The 18,858-nt window shown below is 36.5% G+C and overlaps 1 protein-coding gene across 1 annotated transcript in view; it reads left to right on the top strand.

The window, feature by feature from the left end:
- PCDH17 (protocadherin 17) overlaps positions 1-5,299 on the top strand; it is a 163,285-nt gene extending 157,986 nt beyond the window's left edge. The window contains exon 4 of the mRNA XM_075563006.1: positions 5,246-5,299. Within this exon, the coding sequence (XP_075419121.1) occupies positions 5,246-5,259 (14 nt within the window). The 3' untranslated portion in view covers positions 5,260-5,299. The remainder of the gene's footprint in view (positions 1-5,245) is intronic.
- Positions 5,300-18,858: the final 13,559 nt, after the last annotated feature.

The raw sequence follows: 18,858 nt of genomic DNA, 5'->3' as shown, positions 1-18,858 counted from the left end.
ACTTTTCCCCCTTGAACTTTCAAGTTTTCAGAGAACAGCCATCCAGGGTTGGCTCAGATAAATGACTAACCAGAATTTCACTAGAATAATTGAGGATGAAAGAAAGACAACCTAAAGCTATAAACTGCAAGACTCGTTCCAGGATAAGGGGGAAATGTTGGCAAAAATAGCAGTGCTAGAAACACTTAGTGAAGTCAACTCTGATCTTTACATCCTAACTCTGATCTTAAAGTAGTCACATCATTATATGAAATGACACTTCTGGCACCTCTTTCATGATTTAATTCACAGTAAAAATTTCATAGAAAGTATTTAAATGAAATTTTGGCTGAGTATTGATAGGGAGGATTTAAGATTTAACCAACAAGCAGAACTTCCCAGGACATACCAGGCAAAGAATAAAGATTCAAAGAATAAAGATTCAATCCACGAACTTTTTCTTTGTTGTACAAGTATTGAGTGAATAATTAAAGGTCATTCAAAGTCATGGAAAGCCCAGATTTATAATGTAACCAAAATGTCTCAAAATTATATTAAGAACTTAATATCTTTCAGAGATAAGTAGCAAAATTTCAATTTTGGTTTCACATATACATTATTAATTTAACTGATGGAATACTTGCATTTAATCTTGTCATTGCATCAAATCGGAGCCCTGGTGGCATGCTGGTTATACATTGGCCTGCTAACTGCAAGGTAAGCAGTTCAAAACCACCAGCTGCTCTGTGGGAGCCAGACAAGACTTTCTACTCCAATGAATGGTTACAGTCTTGGAAACTCACATAAGTAGTCATAGACTGGGTGATAGTCAGAATATATATATTCAAAGAGAAAGCCCCAGGTAAGGAAAGAGCATAGGATATTTCAGATCTTTATCTTTGATGATTCTTGACTTATGTTCCATATTATACTTCTCATTCTTTTTACCTTGTACACACACACTTTTATTATATCCTATCTAATTTAAATATTATTGAAGCTATGCAGAAGCCTCAGATTCATGGTTTAGTAATCAAGAGAATAGAGGAATACCAACACCGATATTAAATTGTGTAAAGGAAAGAATCCAAATGGAGAAATATACAAAGGGAAAAATGCAAGATTTGCCTCTTCAATCCACATCATTTGGCTGACTGCTCACGAACAGTGGGGTTGAGCCAAATGGGTTGAAAAAATGGTGCTATTCTTCAGATCTTTTAAATTGTAGTTAACTTATTTATGCCAAGATTGGCTATCTTATGTAGGTATGTTTCAAGTTTTCTGCTAAATTTTAAACAGCTATTCAAAATGACCTTATGTACCCACACAAACAACCACAGCAAGGCATAGCATTGTTAGTTAGAAAGGAGCAGAGGTCGTGAAGACACCCGGCAGTTGACTTCCTTACACAATGGACATTATGGACATATTTGCCACCATTGAAAAAGTATTTGGCATGCTTTGGAAAGGATCTCAGAACATTAAGAGATGAGAAGTATCGTGTAAAATGTAGAAATATCTTTTTTGCTGCTTTTGTGTTCTATATTATTTTGGCTTGATCTAGGGCCCCTTTCATCCTTAGAATGCCACAGTTGCAAGAATACAAGACTTGATGTACATACTACCCTAACTATAGGGCATGCGAATGCCAGCTTCTATGTTTGTTGTGTATGTTTGTGTGTGTTTTTGTGTGATAAAATCATCAAATATACTTTGCTTACAATTAGTTTTAAGGCTAAGTTTTAGGAATTACCATGAATGTAAGATTGTAACATTTCTCTAACCTCCAATTGCCACACCACATCTGGAAAATTGTTTTTAGTTAAGGACTCAAACCATTAGAACTAATATAAAAAGTGGATAACCTACAAGGAAAGTAGATCAGATATTAAAAGGACCCCAAATTATTTTTGTAAGTAACATTTGAAGAAGGAGGGGGTGAGTAAAAAGATGAAAAAAGTTCAAAATACATTAAGCTGTTTTCACTATTTGTGGGATTTAGAATCAGAAAAATGTATGGATTTTCCCCTATCAGATAAAACTGAGAGAAAGATGGGGCTTCTAAACAAGTAACGAGTTACAGTCTTAGAAACCTACACCGGCAGCTCTTCCTGTCCTGTAAGTCACTAAGAGTCAGTATGGCAGTGAGTTATTAAATAAAATTAAAACTAAGAAATGAAGAATGAAAAACAAGACTATATCAAGATGTCTATGGATAACTTTTAAAATCTGGAATCAATAAATTAGAAAGTTAAATTAAATATGTTTTATTAGTTTGGATTTAATGCATATAAATAAATTAAATCTTCTTCTGATCTAAAACTGAGAAAGTATGATCATATAATGCAACAGAATATGCTGGTTTCACTTTGGGGGTGTCTTTGTTTGGTGCATTAAGTTCTTCACAATTATGTACATTAAAGCATAGCAGATTTATAAGGGATATAACTGTGAGATGGGTATAAAATAAAAGTTTCTAGTCTATTACTTTGCTTCCTTATGTATTATAAATCTTCTATAGAAATATTTGAAAGCCTTGAATCATAACGTACTTGAATCATAATGTTGAAATATTTATGTCTTCCAACAACTAGAATTTTATGAACAATGAAGTTTATAAAATTTTAGTAAACATTGACTAAAACATTTTCTTTTTGAATGATCTGAGTTAGATATTTCTAAGCAAAAGATATTATTTTTTATCTAGAACATTTGTAGGTCTATTTAGGCAAGCACTAACGAATGATTTTCAGAGAAATGGCCCCTTTATCTCTGTGTTTCCACCGTGTTGCACATTATGGTTCTCATGGCATTTTGTCTCTGTTTCTGTTGTTTATTACACATATAGAAATGGTCATCTGCAGTGTCTGGGATGCTGAATTCAGAATTCTTTGCCACTGCAAGCTCCCAGTGGTTGACATTTTAAGCTTTTTAACTAATAGCAATACTTAACATATACTGAATTTTACTCAATTAAAAAAGATGGTTTAGAAATACAAACTTTACAAATAATATTGTAAGACCTATAAAGGCTATTAGTGGTGGGTTACAACTGGCTCACAGACACTGATGAGAGTGACTTCACATTTCTTTGCATGTTTACATTATCTTGGTTACTTTCCATCTTCTTTGGTAGGGGTATGTATTATTCTGGGTAGACTAAAGAAACAAATCCATGGACACATATATATGTATAAGAAGGAGACTTATATACAATAGCAATTGAAAACATCCCAGCCAATCCAGATCAAGTCCATAAATCCGATATTAGCCCATATGCCTGGTACCAATCTGTAAAGTCCTCTTCAGACTCATGAAACACATGCAATGATGCTGAATGTAGAAGATCACAGGCCAGTGGGTAGAAAGTCTTTGGATCCAGTGGCATTGGAAACATCTCAGCGCTGACAGGGGTCTCTGCATCAGGGTGGGTCCATGTGTCTTGTCAGCTGCTATGTCTCCCAGGTTTTGAGCAGAGAGTCTCCCACCTCCAAGGAGGAAATACCGGAATTCCCAGAATCCTTAGGGGAGTCTATGCCCACACAGAAGTCTCATTGGCTATGACCTGATTGACAGGCTAGACTCCACCCCACATGTTTATCCTTAAATTGACAATTATATAACTACCACAGGGTACTTGGACAAAGAATATTCAAAAATACTACAAACCAGTGTTTTGCTTTCCTGAAAATCAGTGATGAATCATTGAGTGACACACTGTTGGCAACACTGAATACTATCGAGTGATTTAGATCTACTGTAGTTTAAATTCAAGTCAATAATATTGTCATAATTTAGTGATATGTTTACTACTTATTAGCAACCTGTTGACTTCCAGAAAGTTGAGCTATGTGGCTTAATATCTGAATTATTTAAGAACATTTTTAGAACATTTATTTAACCTTTTGCTGTTGTTTATTTGGTGGGATTATATTCATAATGCTCACAAAAGGATATGAATTGCTGTCAGATAACACACATTACAAAAATAGGTGTGACGGGGTAATAGAGATTTACTGTGAATAGAAAATATAGGACAAATCCAGTCAGCTAGTCCTAGTTAGCTCAGAGAAGAGAAGTGTATTGCCCAGTGGAAAGAGGACATATTGAGAAGAGTTCATTTGCCATGACTTTAGTGCAAAGAATGGCCATCATCTTTATTTAAGAAGTCTAGCACCTCAGCCACACGCAGTATAGAATGCCTGCTGTGTTCAGCAAAGCAAGTCGGAAGTTCTGGTGTATGACATGAGGATTTATTCAGTAAGCCAACCAGAAGCCTGTATACATTTCTCTACCTCGGTGTAATGTCTTCCTAAGAGAAAAAGCTAGCAGAGTAACCCAATTGAAGTGTGAAAAAAGGAGAAGAGATAGCATTAAGTAGTATATGGCTTGTAACTCAAATTAGTCTCTGGGTTCACATCTTGATCATGAGGGATTTAGTAAATTCTGTTGTTATTAGGTGCCATTGAGTCAGTTTCGACCCATCGTAACTCTACGAACAACCGAATGAAGCACTTCCCTGTTCGTGTCATCCTCACAATTACTCCTAACCCTGAGGCTCTGGTTGCAGCAAGTGTACTGACCCATTCAGTGGAGGACCTTCCTCTTCTTCTCCACCCCTCTGCTTACTGAACGCGGTGTTCTGTTCTAGGGTCTGGTGTCTCCTGACAACATTGTCTGAAGGATATAAGACAAAGTCTTGCCATTCTTCCCTGTATAGGCCATTATTGACCTCGCAGGAGCCTTTTCCTCAAAGGAGCTCTCTAGCCAGACTTCTTGCAGGACATAGTTGTTGATGCATTTGGCGGTCCATGGTACTTTCGATATTCTTTGCTAGCACCACAATTCAAAGCATCAATTTTTCTTCAGCCTTCCTTATTCAATGTCCAATATGCTTGTATGTCACAAGCATATAAGGTGACTGAAAATACCATGTCTAACACCTTTAAATTATGGAGAGGGACACAATATGATTTTGGGATAGCAGCCCCTAGAAGAGGACATCATAGTTGGATCATTAGAAGGAAACTCAATGAGATGAATTGACTCCATGCAATGATAAGCTTGAATCTACAAATGATGGTACGGATACTTCAGGATGAGGTAATGTTACTTAAGGTTGTTGTACTTAAGGTCATTGTGAGTTGGAACCAACTGACCAGCAACTTACAACAATCCTTTAGCCGAAAGTAACATATTCTCTCTCTCTCTCTCTCTCTCTCTCTCTCTCTCTCTCTCTTTCTTTATCATCATAATCGCTGAACAGACCAAGCACTGTGAGAATTCCCTTACATTTTCAGAGAGCATCCAGCGGACAGGTAAACAATTAATGTACTTTTTCAGCTCATTCAGAACCTCTGTTGAATTCCAGAAATTGTGGTATTTGTCAGAAGGCTAGCATCCTAAAACAAGTGGTGAACAGGAACTTACGAAATAATATTTATAAGAGAATATTCACACATGTAACAACATCAATGAAATTCAACCAAAATATGTCAATATCTTATCATCTCTCTTTATTGATTAAGGTGAAAACAGGGGCTTCCATTTTTAGTTGATTAATTCATTAGTCCAAAGAATAAGGCAATATGAGAATCAGAATAAGTCAATAGAAATAATAAATAATAAAAAGAAAGTAAAGGTTAAAAAAAAGGTAATATATAATTCTGAACTTTTCACCGAGTAGGATTGTATCTATAGATGCCTTGGATAGTTACAAATTAGGTAAAACTAAATGATCTCTCTTCAGTCAACCTGAAATAAACAAGGAGGTCTAGTCCCAAGGAAAAGCAGATGCTGACTCTTGATTATAGCTCTAAACCAATTGACAGCATTTGTTTTGTTTTTCCTGCGTGTAAGCTCATAAGGAATGTGATCTCATATTTTCTATGCGACCAATATTCTATATAAAATATCTTACACATCACTTAATTAAATAACAACTAAAAAGGCCAAAGTATGTAATATATACAAATGCATACTATTCTCAGATACATACATATAAGTTAAATGTAATTGCTAAGAGTTAAAAGTACAAGTAACTGTGTAGGTAATCTGAATAAGGATGATTTTTATCTTACATGCTTGATGTGTGTTTTACTTGGAAGGAGGAGGAAACAATGAAAAAATTCCTATTTCCATTTCTCTGTCTCTTGAGAGAGAAAGCAAAGGAAGCAATAGAATCCAGTCATTTATGCCTTATAAAAGAAGAATTTAAAAGGAGGCTTATTTTGTTATGTGGAATATTGAAAAGACACCGGGGTGTAAGCGAAGACAAAGAGTATCAAAAACGATCATATCAGGACAGCGTTTATGAAACGTTCTCCTTTGCTCCTGTTCTCTTATTTCTGGTGTGTGTGTGTGTGTGTGTGTGTGTGTGTGTGTGTGTGTGTTTTCTCATCTTGGGACACCTGAAGTAGAATATATCTGTTTAATATAGTGTATACACTTGTCTGTTCTTCCTGCTTCTCGCATGACTGTTCTTTAGAGACAATGTCCACCCAGCTTCCCAAAACTAGTGTCCAAAAGAGAATTCTTACCACACAGTGCTAAATTTGAAATCTGTAACTTTGTTGGATCTTGTTTTGTTCTCCTACATGTTCATGATATGCACAGTGCTTTCAAGGGCATCTGTGTCTTAAATTTATCTGTTTTCTTATGCTAACTAAAGTGGTGCACATATTGTTTAAAAAATGGGTTTTAAAATGTTTTCTCAACTTTTTTTTAGGTCCCGGATAGTAAATCACCTTCAATCAAAGATGACCCCCAATTTCATGCATTCTCAGATTAAAGAAGAAACAAACAAAAGTTTGATTTTTTTTCCCTGCATTTAAAATATTCTGATGTTACTGTGCATTTTATTTTTTATTGTGACCATAGGAATATATTTGCAATCTTTCAGGAAGGAAAATCATTGCACAAAATCCAGTTAAAACTTAAATATCAAATTATTAGGCAGTTATAATTAAATAATCAATCTCGATGACTTAAAAGTGTATATCCAATTCAGGCTTTATAATTTTTCTGTTATCAAGTGTCTATTTAAGGAAAAGAATTGGTAAATGGGAAATAATGTGGTTTACTTATGTAGCATTTCAGTATAAACTAAAACATTTACCAGGTAATTTCTTAATTTTTGTTTGTATTTGTCTATGACAGGGATACTTGAACAGAAGTAATATTTTGTTAGAGTCTCCATTTGTTTTTCACGATCATGTAAATTCAATGTCAGTATTTCAGTAGTTGGTTATTCTTCTCTAGAACATTCGCTATCCGTTGCTATTCCAATAGGAAGTGTCTCCTTCTACCGGCAACAACTGCAGAAGTACAGAACCATGACCAATAACTTGATACCAAGTATGAGAAGATGTGTTTTGTTTTTCATTCGATGTTTGCTTCCCAAGAAAATCCATTTGAGGTCATTAACACATGTGTTAATATGCTTATTCTTCATGATTATAAAATGATACAACTGTAGTTTTCTTAATTTACAAAATACAGGAAAACATAAAAGTTATTCCATTAATTAAATTCCAAATGATAAATGCTAGCAGGTATCATTTCTTTATTTTCTTGATTTCCATGATCACTCATGTCTATGTGTTTCTATTTTCAAAACCTTCCTGGCTAAGATACAGTTTGCTCTGGGGAAAGTTCCATTCCAAACCATGCTAAATGTTGAAGCTTTTGTAACTCTTTTTAACTTTTCAACATTGCCTAATTTTTAAATGAGTTATGTATGGTAAATCTCCTCTTTTAAACTGAACTAAAGGAGTTTATTTGGTACATAGGAGTCAGTGAACAAATCACTACCTAGAAGTTGTTGTTATTTTACTCTGTGCAAGAGGAATGCCTTTTGATTTGTATCAATCGCGCTCACTTTGGGGGTTGGGGAGGCAGTGTAATGTTCTAAATGAGTCTTCATTTCATATTTTTCTCCTCGCCCACATCTGTACTGAGTATTGGGGAATGCACGCTTCTATACAAGTGAACTGCTTTCCTCCTGTTGAATGTGGATAACACAGTGATTTTTGTAGATCCAGAGTCAATATCTTTTCATAAAATCTAGTTCTTCTATGTGAGCCCTGGTGTTGTTGTAGTGGTTATTCACACCTTGGGCAATCGCAAGGTTGGTGATTCAAAGCCATCACCTGCTCCGAGGGAGAAAGATGAGGCTTTCTATTCCCATAAAGAGTTACAGTCTCATGCTTTGAAAATGATGGTGGAAGCAATTGCGCAATCATGCTTGCTTTAATTGAACTATGGATTGCTATGTTATCTGCAAGAGCTCCCCATGAAAAGAAAAGAGTTACAATCTCAGCAACCCACTGGGGCAATTGTGCTCTGTCTTTCATGGATGCACTTCCTAAATTTACAAAATGTCCTTACATTCTCTTTTGAAACACCCAACATCTTATTCCCTCTGAAAATTGTGGGAGAACTTCAAATGGTGTCTTGTTCCCCTCAATCATTTTTCGCCAAGTGAAAGGATCTAATAATCACTACTCTAAGTATGTAAAGAATGAAAAACATTGTTTTCTATCCTGTTTCCAGGTACACTTTTAAAGATTTTCTCCATTTTATAGTTTACTGTTTGACTGAAATGGAGTTGTATTTTCAATTGACGGGAAACTGCCAGAAGTTCAGGGTGGCTTCAGAAGAGAAAGTAGATGTCATTGCTGATGTCAGAAAAATCTTGGCTCAAAGCCAAGGATATCAGCTTCATTAACTATGCAAAGGCATTAAACTGTATGGACCAGAATAAGCTGCGCACAGCCTTTAGAAGAATGGGAATTCTAGAACACTTCATTGTGCTCATTCAGAACCTGTACATAGATCCAGAGGTAGTGTGTGAACAGAACAAGGGAATACTGTATGGTTTAAAGTCAGGAAAGGTGTGTGTCAGGGTGGTTATCTCCCACCATGTTTCTCCCATCTGCAGGCAGGAAAATTACCAGAGAATGGGCAAATCATCAGAGACTGATGTAAAAATAAAGGGGAGTGTGGCATCACGGTTGGCAAAGGCTTACTAACAACCTGTAGTATGCAGATGATACAAGATTGCTAGCTGAAATAGAGGAGGAATTGAAGCACTTGCTGATGAAGATCAAGGATTGTAGCCTTCAGTATGGATTACAACTGAAAGTAAAGAAGACCAAAATCTTCACAGCTGGACCAATAGTTGCCATCATGATAAATGAAGAAAAGGTTGACGTTGTCTAGGAGTTTGTGTTAAAAGTATTGAAGAGCAAAGATGCTACTTTGAGGACTAAGGTGCACCTGCCCCAAGCCATGGTGTTTTCCATTGCATCATAAGCATGTGAGAGTGGGACACGGATTAAGGAAGACCATGGAGGAATCCATGAATTTCACTTGCAGTGCTGAAGAATATTGAAAGCACCATAGATTGCTAAAAGGACAGACTGAACTGTCTCAGAAGAAGGAAGACTAGAGTATTCCTTAGCAGCAAAGATGGGGAGAATCTGTCTTACTCTGGACATATTGTCAAAAGAGACCAGTCCCTAGAGAAGGACATCATGTTTTGGTAAAGTGGCAAAAAAGAGGAAGCCCCTAGAGATGAAGACCCCAAGGGGTTGCGACCCACAGGTTGAGAACCACTGCTTTAGAGCAGCTCTCTACCTTTCAAGGTATCATCAATGCCTCTGTAAACAAATACTTCACTTTTCAGACAGGAGGCTATGTCACATTTATATTTCAATAGCAATTCTTTGACACTATGGTTGTGTTAGGCAGGGTTCTCTAAAGATAAAAAACCGGGACACATGATTTTATATATATATGTGTGTATATATATTTATACAGCATGAAGGATTATAACAACTAATTAGTCCATCTGGCTCAGTTCAACTCATTTCCATGGAACAGTTAATACACTGGAAGCCCTTAAACTCACAAGGGCTACTAGGTACAAGGTCAAGGAAGCAGACAGCTGAGTCTTCTCTTGGGCAATGCAGCCAGGGTCCACCCATGGGCAGCAAACAGCAGAGCAGGTCACCAACAGTCAGCAGCTCCAGAGCTTAGTGAAGCAGACCCAGATGGAATATCAAACTCAAGCAATGCAAGACAATAGGATCCACCAGCCTCAGGCGCAAGCTATGTACACCCCAGCAGCATGACAAAGCAGGTCTTGAAGGAAGCTCATACTCTAGTGACAGGATCCACTGGTTGGATCGTGGATACCACAGGGAATGTAGCTGACATTTCACTAGCAGATAACTAGCGAAAGCAGCCGCATGCTGGTCTGATTACCAGAGAGCAAGAGAGAGAGGGTCAGGGCTTGCTGAGCCATTTGCTTTTTGCTCTCTAATCAAACCTGTGATCTGATTAATCCCACATGTTCCTATTGGCCAGGTTGGCACAATGAACCTACCTATCACAATGGTGAAGTGAATTTACTTATTGCTCTTCTATCCATGTCTAACTCCTACTGAATCACTGGGTAGGACCATGGAAATAAGGTTCTAGGTCTCTAAATTAGGGATTGATTAGTTTTCCCACTTCTATGGATACTAGAGAGGATTCCCAGAAGCAGGACGAAACATTCCACCCCCCCCTCAAAAAAAGAAACATCCCCAAGACCAGCAAAAAGAAAGAGCCACCAGTAAAACATATGTGAGATCCCTGCCTGAAGTGGCAGAGGTAGCAGAGAGACCAGAGTCCTAGTCATGCTAAGACCAAGAGTACGAGCAGAGGAATCTATCTGGGAATATGTGGCAGAGCATAGCAGCATTGCTGAGATGATGAGACAAAGCATCAGTGGATTTCTTGGCCCATGGATGCAGAGGTCAAGAATCACACAGACATGCCTGCCAGCATGGCCACAAAAAGGCACCGTGGACAAGAGAACTGTAGTTTTACTGTTTTCTGACTGATAATCTTCCCTACTAAATCCTTATGCTCATGAGTATTGGATGCAAATTATGTGTAGCCATGGCAGTGGACTCTTGTGCCAGCAGAGAAGTAGGGAGGTGTGAGAGCAATGGATGGTGTCAGATAGGGTGGAAAAGGATGAAGACTGGAGGTGTAGTTGATCTTTGCCTCTTGGGCTGGTGTGGGGTTAGATTTTCCTTCCCCGTACTGAAGCTGGAGGAGGGCAGACAGGGCTTCGCGGCCAGACACTCAGTCACCCATGACAAGACTTTAATGCAAGGACACATGTTTTATATATTCGATGATAGAGATCACTCCTATTTGACTACCACTTTCTTTAACAGTCATGCTATGTTTAAAAAAACAAAACAAAACCCTCTAAAATTTCAGTTTTGCTAAAAGCAAAATGGCTCAAATTATGGATAAGAATTGTGTAAGTCAAGGTATTTCTTAAATTTTGTTTCAAATGATATTGGGAAAGACACGGGTTGATTTATCAGCTGGTATATGATTTTAAACGATGTTTAATGATACATCCCTTTATTAAAAATGTTCACAGAAGTGCTACTTTATAGACCTAGATCTTCTTTCTAGTAGAGGGTACAGTTTCAAGGAAATGAAGGACACATCCAATTGGACTGGCGAGGACAACTTCTTTAGGGTTTTCTGCCCCCAAATTACCTGCGCTCACTCCAGGTTATGTGCCGCTGGTGGGTGACCTGAAACATTGTTGGACAGTAAATTAATTTTTTTCCTTGGGAAGAAAATGTTCACAATTTGAGATTTGAATAAGGGAAGAACTTGCTTAATTCAGAACTAGGAATCAGATTTATGTTTTCCTATTAGACATCATTTTACCTTCTAGAATAAATTAGTAGCACAACAATTTCAAGGTTTTTTTTTAATATAATGGTTTGTGAGGAAATAGATGATAATTTTTAGGTACAATGCCAGTATTCTTTCTATTTCATTGACCTTTTTTTTCACTGAGCTTGAACGAGGATAAATGATATCTGGAGATAAATTTCATATGCAGCATTGTAAATCTAGCTTCTTGAACTAATCCAGTTAGAAAAGAATATGCTCGGTAAAAGTCACTTGAAATTAATATCAAACAATGATTATATTAGCTAGCATTTGGATGTAATGTATGCTGTCAACTAGGTAATTACATGTATTCAAATACAATTTATCAGACCCATTTGCAAATCATTTAATGAAGACATCTTTCATTTCACAGAGGTTTATCTTCTCAATGCTGCTTCACATTAGTAATCCTACTAGAATCTCGTGATGTGTACAGACAATTATATTACCTATCAGGGCGCTGGTAAATATAAAGCGCAGTAACATTCTGTGGATCCATTGCTTCATAGTTACTTCACTGTTCTTAACACTTTGTTCTTCATATAATTTGTTGTTGTCATTGTTCTTAGGTGACACCAAGTTGGTTCCAAGCCACAGGGACCTATGCATAACAGAATATAGCTATCCTCACCCTTGTTCCTATGTCTGAGCTCACTGTTGTAGCCACTGTGCCCATCCATCTCCTTGAGGACCTTGCTGTCTTTTGCAACGCTGCTCCTTTAGAAAGCATGATGACCTTCTCTAGGGATTGGTCTCCTGACATGTCCAATGGAGGTAAGATACAGTCTGGCCATCTTTGTCTTAAGGAGCACTAGGGCCATACTCCTTCTAAGACAGATGGATTTGGCAGCCCTGGCAGAGTCAATCTTCTTCTCCAGCTCCACCACTCAAGTGTATCAATTCATTTGTGGTCTTCTTTATTCGAAGTACAACTTTGTACCCTGGATGTGAATTTGAGGCCTATTTTGTATATGCTTTTAAATGGTGGTTCCCAAATGCTGCCATATACGTGATAACTATTTTCATCTATTGTTCCCTGTTTCCGTTAACTATTATGACTGAACATAAAACCAATATGCAAAAATGCCAACTTTTATCTCTATTAACAATCACCAGAAATAAAATTAAAGCAAAATTTTGTGTAAAGAAATGATGGGAAAAGTTAACAACTTATTGTAAAATAATGATACAAGACACTGATAAAGAAGAACATCATTCTATTTTAAAGCAGTAAACTCGATTTTTTTCTTGAATTTTAATATGGACTTTTTTTTAAAACAACTCCAGGTTTTTTATATTTTATGTCTATAATATAAGCATTTTGATACTGCATGATGTAATTCAGGAAGATTTGAATAAGACAGTCCTAAATAAAATGTTAATCATTGAATTATTTAAACAGATTTTGGTCTTGTTAACCCATTCATTCACCCATTTTCCAATTATCAAACAGAGAGTCCATTGTAAATCACTTATAAATCAAAACTATAGGCCTGTTCTGTCTCTTAGGTCATTCAGATTGCTACCGTGGATGTGAATTGGAATCCTATTTTGTAAATGTTTTAAAATGCTGGTTCCAAAATGCTACAATCTATGTGATAGTATTTTTTCCCACTTCTATATTTTATACTTCTTGTAATAACACCAGTGAAGAATTGTTATTTATTATGTGTTACTGATTATTTCAGCAAATCACCAGAAAAGCTATTATAACTCCATTTATTCATTTACAAGTCCTCACACCGTCTGCTATTTTTCAATATGAAAGACACAGGAAAAGAGATTTGCGCATTGTGCTTAGTTGCCGTCCATCGAAGTCTGACTCATGGTCGCCCCACAAGTGCAAAATGGAACTGCTTCACAGGGTTTGCAAGGCTATGGATGTCATTCAGAAGCAGATGACTAGGCCTAGCTTTGAAGTGCAGCAATTCCCAGCTGTGGAACATGGAATATATCAGAAAGATACAAAGATTAAATATGTAGGCAATACCATTAATTATCTAATGTCAGCAGTGCATTTTAACTGAAACTTTGACAAACAGTTTGCAAAGTGCTGACTTAGAAAGAAACCTGTAAAAATCATTTACTATGGATTGTTAAACAAGTAAACACTTCTCTTCTTTGTACTTGCTATCAATTTCTTGTCAGATCTAATTCAACATTCCAATCCTGATCCTTTAAGATGAAGTAAATAAGTTACTGAATTGTGCTTTTGCAGATTTGGTTCTTTAAAAACATAAAAAAACCAGCAGTAAACATTTTTAAAGTCATGAATATGGATGAATAATTATTTTATTTCTAATTAGAATTCACCTTTATATTTGCAGCAATGTGAACAATTGGGAGTTCCTATAGTGAATAATGGGCAAATATCCTATTTTACCCTATTTCATTGCATAAAATTTCCCTGCAACTTAGCAAATTATATAAATAATTAAACTACTGTTATTCTTTATGGATTATAAAGTGCTTTTTGACATATATCATTCCATTTAATAAACTATAATCTGTTATTTATATAAATTGCTCAATTGCCTTTTTTACCCTAGGAGATTCCCAAATTATTTTGAACAAATTGAAGAGTGTGAACCTTTGAAATGAGGTTGGTACCTCAGATATGCTGAATATGTCACGTATTTCCTGCTCTTAAACAGTTTATGAAAAGTGTAAGCCCTATTCTTTATTAACAGAAACTACTAATGAGATAATTCAAGTAATATTGTTATTAGGACAATTCAAAATTTAAAAATCACATTAATTTAGATAAGTGATTTCTTATTGTGACCAGAGCCGGAAATAGATATTGTGAATCCCCGTGAAATGCAAACATTTAGAGCTCCTTTGTCCAAATCTATGAATTTCAAGATGGTGGCAGCCCAGCCTTGATTCAGCCATGAGGCCCATTCTGAGTAGTATTTTCTCAGCTCCCGCTTAGCGTGACTAGGCGTGAAAACGGCCTGACCATGATACTCTGTGCACAGTGGATTGACACGGTTTGTACATATTTGGGTGAAAGCATTCATGTACCAGACAGTGTTGGGATTCCATGTTCTGCATCACTTTTTACTCACAGAAAACACGAACTGTGGGTTGCTCTTATTGCACCCCAGGGATGAGGACACAGGAGTGCTCATTTTGAAAATTTGCCTCCGCTCTTCAAGGCGATAAAATGTTTCTGTCTTCCATGTTTCTTCAGAGGTATGTTTTAAATTATTACAGTTTATAAATAGTGAGGTTTAAAATAAGACTATTCTAATTGTGAATGACATACAGAGAACAGCTGAAAAGCAGATATTATTCACCACACCTTCCCATCCCCAGTCCCAGTCTTCCATGTAGAGCATTCTAGTATGCTTCTTAAAAAAAAAAAAAAAAGGAGCCAGTCTTGATACGATGTAGCAACAATGAAAAGTACACTCTAGTTCCTAAATGCTTGCCCCTTCCACCCTCCTCCCCACTATCATGATCCCAATTCAATCTTACAAATCCGACTACACCAGAGGATGTGCCCTGGTACAGATAGGAACTGGAAACAGGGAATCCAGGGAGCATGATCCTTTCAGGATCAGTGGTGTGAGTGGCAATCCTGGGAGGGTTGAGGGAGGGTGGGTTGGAAGGGGGGGATCGATTACAAGGATCTACATGTGGCCTCCTCCCTGGGGGATGGACAACAGAAAAGTGGGTGAAGGGAGACGTCGGACAGGGCAAGATATGACAAAATAATAATTTATAAATTATCAAGGGTTCATGAGGGAGGGGGAAGTGGGGAGGGAGAGGAAAATGGGGAGCTGATGCCGGGGGCTTAGATGGAAAGCAAATGTTTTGAGAATGATGAGGGCAATGAATGTACAAATGTGCTTTACACAATTGATGTATGTATGGATTGTGATAAGAGTTGTACGAGCCCCTAATAAAATGATGAAAAATTAAAAAGAAACCATAACAGAAAAGGATGTTTCCACAAGGTGAGATTTTTTTTTTTAGTTTTACCTCTACATATGTTTAATAGCCTCACTGTGCATGTTCAATAGTCTCATCCACATGTCTAGTGATAGAAGTAGAGTCCCTGCTACTAAATAAAAGGTTGGTAGTTCAAAACTAATAATAGGCTCCTTGGGGAAAAGCTCCTGGCTTCGTGATCTGCTTCCTAAAGACCACTGATTTGAAGACCTACTGGCATCCATCACTCTGTAGCACATGACTTGAAATCCACACCACAACAACCGGCTTTGTTGTTCTAATCGTGGTTGTTTGCTTGTTTTTAGAGATGTTGTTAGGTACTATTAAGTGGCTTTCACCATACGGGGAACCTGTGCTAAACAGAGTGAAACACTGTCCCATTCAGTACCACCCCCCACAACCTTTATAAATAAGGCCATCATTGCAGCGACTGTCCTGATCTATCTTGTGGAGTGTCTTCAACTTTTCCCCTTCACCTGTACTGTCCTAAGAAAATGTCTTTCACCAGCTAGCAGATAAGATAGGCAAATAATTTTAGTTCTAGTTTATCTCTGATATGTGGATGTGAGTTTTAGATGAAGTCTGGATTATAGCCTCACTTCTTCCAGATAAAGACTTTGAGCCATATTTATGAAATGAATGACATTTGATCTGGAAAGACACTGAAAATGCAGGACAACTTGCCCTACACAAGTAGTTGATCAAGTGGATGCATTGGAGCAAGGCTGGAAAAGCCCAATATCCACCTTCATGTTAGTGGACCTCCGGATAAGCAACCAAGTCTCCTCTCTATCCATAACTTGGAATCATCTTCATCAGTTGCTCTGTTGTGTTGGCAATTCCAGGGCCTGTATGGTTAATTTTAATTTTTAATATTTTTTTCAAATAACACTTTAATGAATATGTTTTAGCATCTATTTTTGCCTTCCTTTAGGAATATTTCATTATGGTAAAATTTCAAAGGGGAAATTACAAGCACAAAGGTTATGTACTTTAATAAAATAAAAATCAAAGCATTTTTCTGGTTATAAAGAAAATTATGAGCTTATTTTCAGTAATTAGAAAATGCATAAAATAAAAGATAAACTCACATCACAATAAGTAGAATTAATCACTGCTTAAATTTATTATAGATGCAATCAGTATTCTCTCTCTCCATGTATATCTCTATGTGTCTATCTATATGATTATAAAGTCATTTAATTGTGTCTACTTGTGATTCATGCCTTATTTAGATAACATTTCAATGTTAGATTTACTGTGTATCATTAAAACAATTTAAGAAATAATTGTCTTGTCACTCTGTCCCATTTTTCTCTGTATGAATTGTATTTTTACTGTTTGACCTTTGGGCATCACGGTGTTTTAGTTTCAACTTCGTTCTCTGATTACAAAGCTGCTACTCCCATAAGTTGAGAATATTTCAAGTTAAGTTTTAAATAAATTAAATTACACAGTCAAAATGTCCAATCTTTGCATTGTCAGCTTGCTTTCCATAAAAGCTTTACTAATTTACACTCCCATCAAAAGTGCATGAGAGTGACTGTTTATTTCACCGCACACTGGGCAGCTTTGAGAATTAAATGACTTTTAAATCATTACCAATTCAATTTAGTAAAAATGATTTCTCATTGTCTTTATGTACTTGGATTTGATTATTAGTTTGAATAAGTGTTCAAATACAGCTAGTCATTGTTTTGCCAATTATATATTAGGACTTTGTATTTAAAAAATTATCGATAATTATTTGGGATAGGTGTTGGGCTGCGATCTATTTGTTCAGACCCACAAGATGCTCAAAGGAGGCTGTTTCTCAAACCCAATACAGGGTCTCTATGAGTCAGAATTGACTCCATGACAGTAGGCAAATATATTAATAACCTCTTTCCAATATGTTGAAGAAGTTTCCACGCAGTTTGCTTTCCTATTTATATATATGTGTGTCTATTAACTGTAAAAATTTTAAAGAAAATGCAAAGAGGTTAAGAAAAATGACATTATATTTGTAGATATATTTGAAATCCAATATTATCTTGTAGATGCAATGACTATGAACTTGAAAGGTATTACCTCACTGAAAGTGAATGCTTATCTTAAGTTGAAATACTTCAGCCTTAGCCTATCACTTTTCTATTTTCTTAATGCTTAAAAAATAATAATATACAATTGACTAACTTGAGTTATAAGGGCTTTTTTACATTCATATGTTTTTATTGTTGCTTTCATTATAATTTTAAAGAGAAATTAAAGAATACAAAATTTATCAAAGTGATTTTGACATTTTTAGAAATCAAGTCATTTCTCCAACCTTGGCTCATTAGCATGGAGAGTTATAATGTTGTCCTGAGTAGGTGCTATCAAGTTGGCCCCATTGTACAACAGAATGAAACAACACTTCCTGTCCTATGACAATCTCATCACAGCTGTCGTGTTTGAGCCCATTGTTAAAGCCACTGTGTTAATCCATCTTGTCAAAGGTCTTCCATTTTTTCACTGCACCTCTGCTTTACAAAGCATGATGTCCCTTTCCAATAACATGTTTAACGTATGTGAGACAAAGTTTTATCATCCTTTTTCGCAGTCCACAGCACTGTTAATATTCTTTGGTAGCACCACAATTCAAATATATCAACTCTTCTTTAGTCTTCCTTACTCAATGTCCAACTTTCACAGGTGTATGAAGCAATTGAGGTCAGGAGCACTCTGGTCTTCAAAGTAATGTCCTTGCTTTTCAACACTTTAGAGAGGTCTCCTGCAGCACACTGCTCCAATGTAAACATGGTTTCATATCCTGACTCCTGCTTCCATACGCAGTGATTGTAGAAACAAAACAGGCGAAATACTTGGTAACTTCAGTCTCTTCTTTATTTATTGTGATGCTATCTACTGGTCCAGTTGTGAGGATTCGGGTATTCTTTATATTGAACTGCAGTCCATATTGAAGGCAGAAACCTTGATCTTCATCAGCAGGTGCTCCAAGTTCTCCAGGTGTTGCCATTTGCACACCACAGTTGTTAATAAGCCTTCCCCCAAACCTTGATTGCAATACCATTCATTTATTTCTTAGAATAAGTTCAAATAGCCAGTCAGGGTTCAGTGTAACAAAGATGAAGCATAAAACTTTCCTCTAGTTCATGAGTGCTTCCGCCCCCTCCCATCCAC

Source organism: Tenrec ecaudatus, chromosome 11 (genome assembly GCF_050624435.1).
Source record: "Tenrec ecaudatus isolate mTenEca1 chromosome 11, mTenEca1.hap1, whole genome shotgun sequence".
In the NCBI taxonomy this organism is placed as follows: domain Eukaryota; kingdom Metazoa; phylum Chordata; class Mammalia; order Afrosoricida; family Tenrecidae; genus Tenrec; species Tenrec ecaudatus.
The sequence above is the reverse complement of the archived record's forward strand: the minus strand, read 5'-3'. Positions and strand labels throughout refer to the sequence as shown.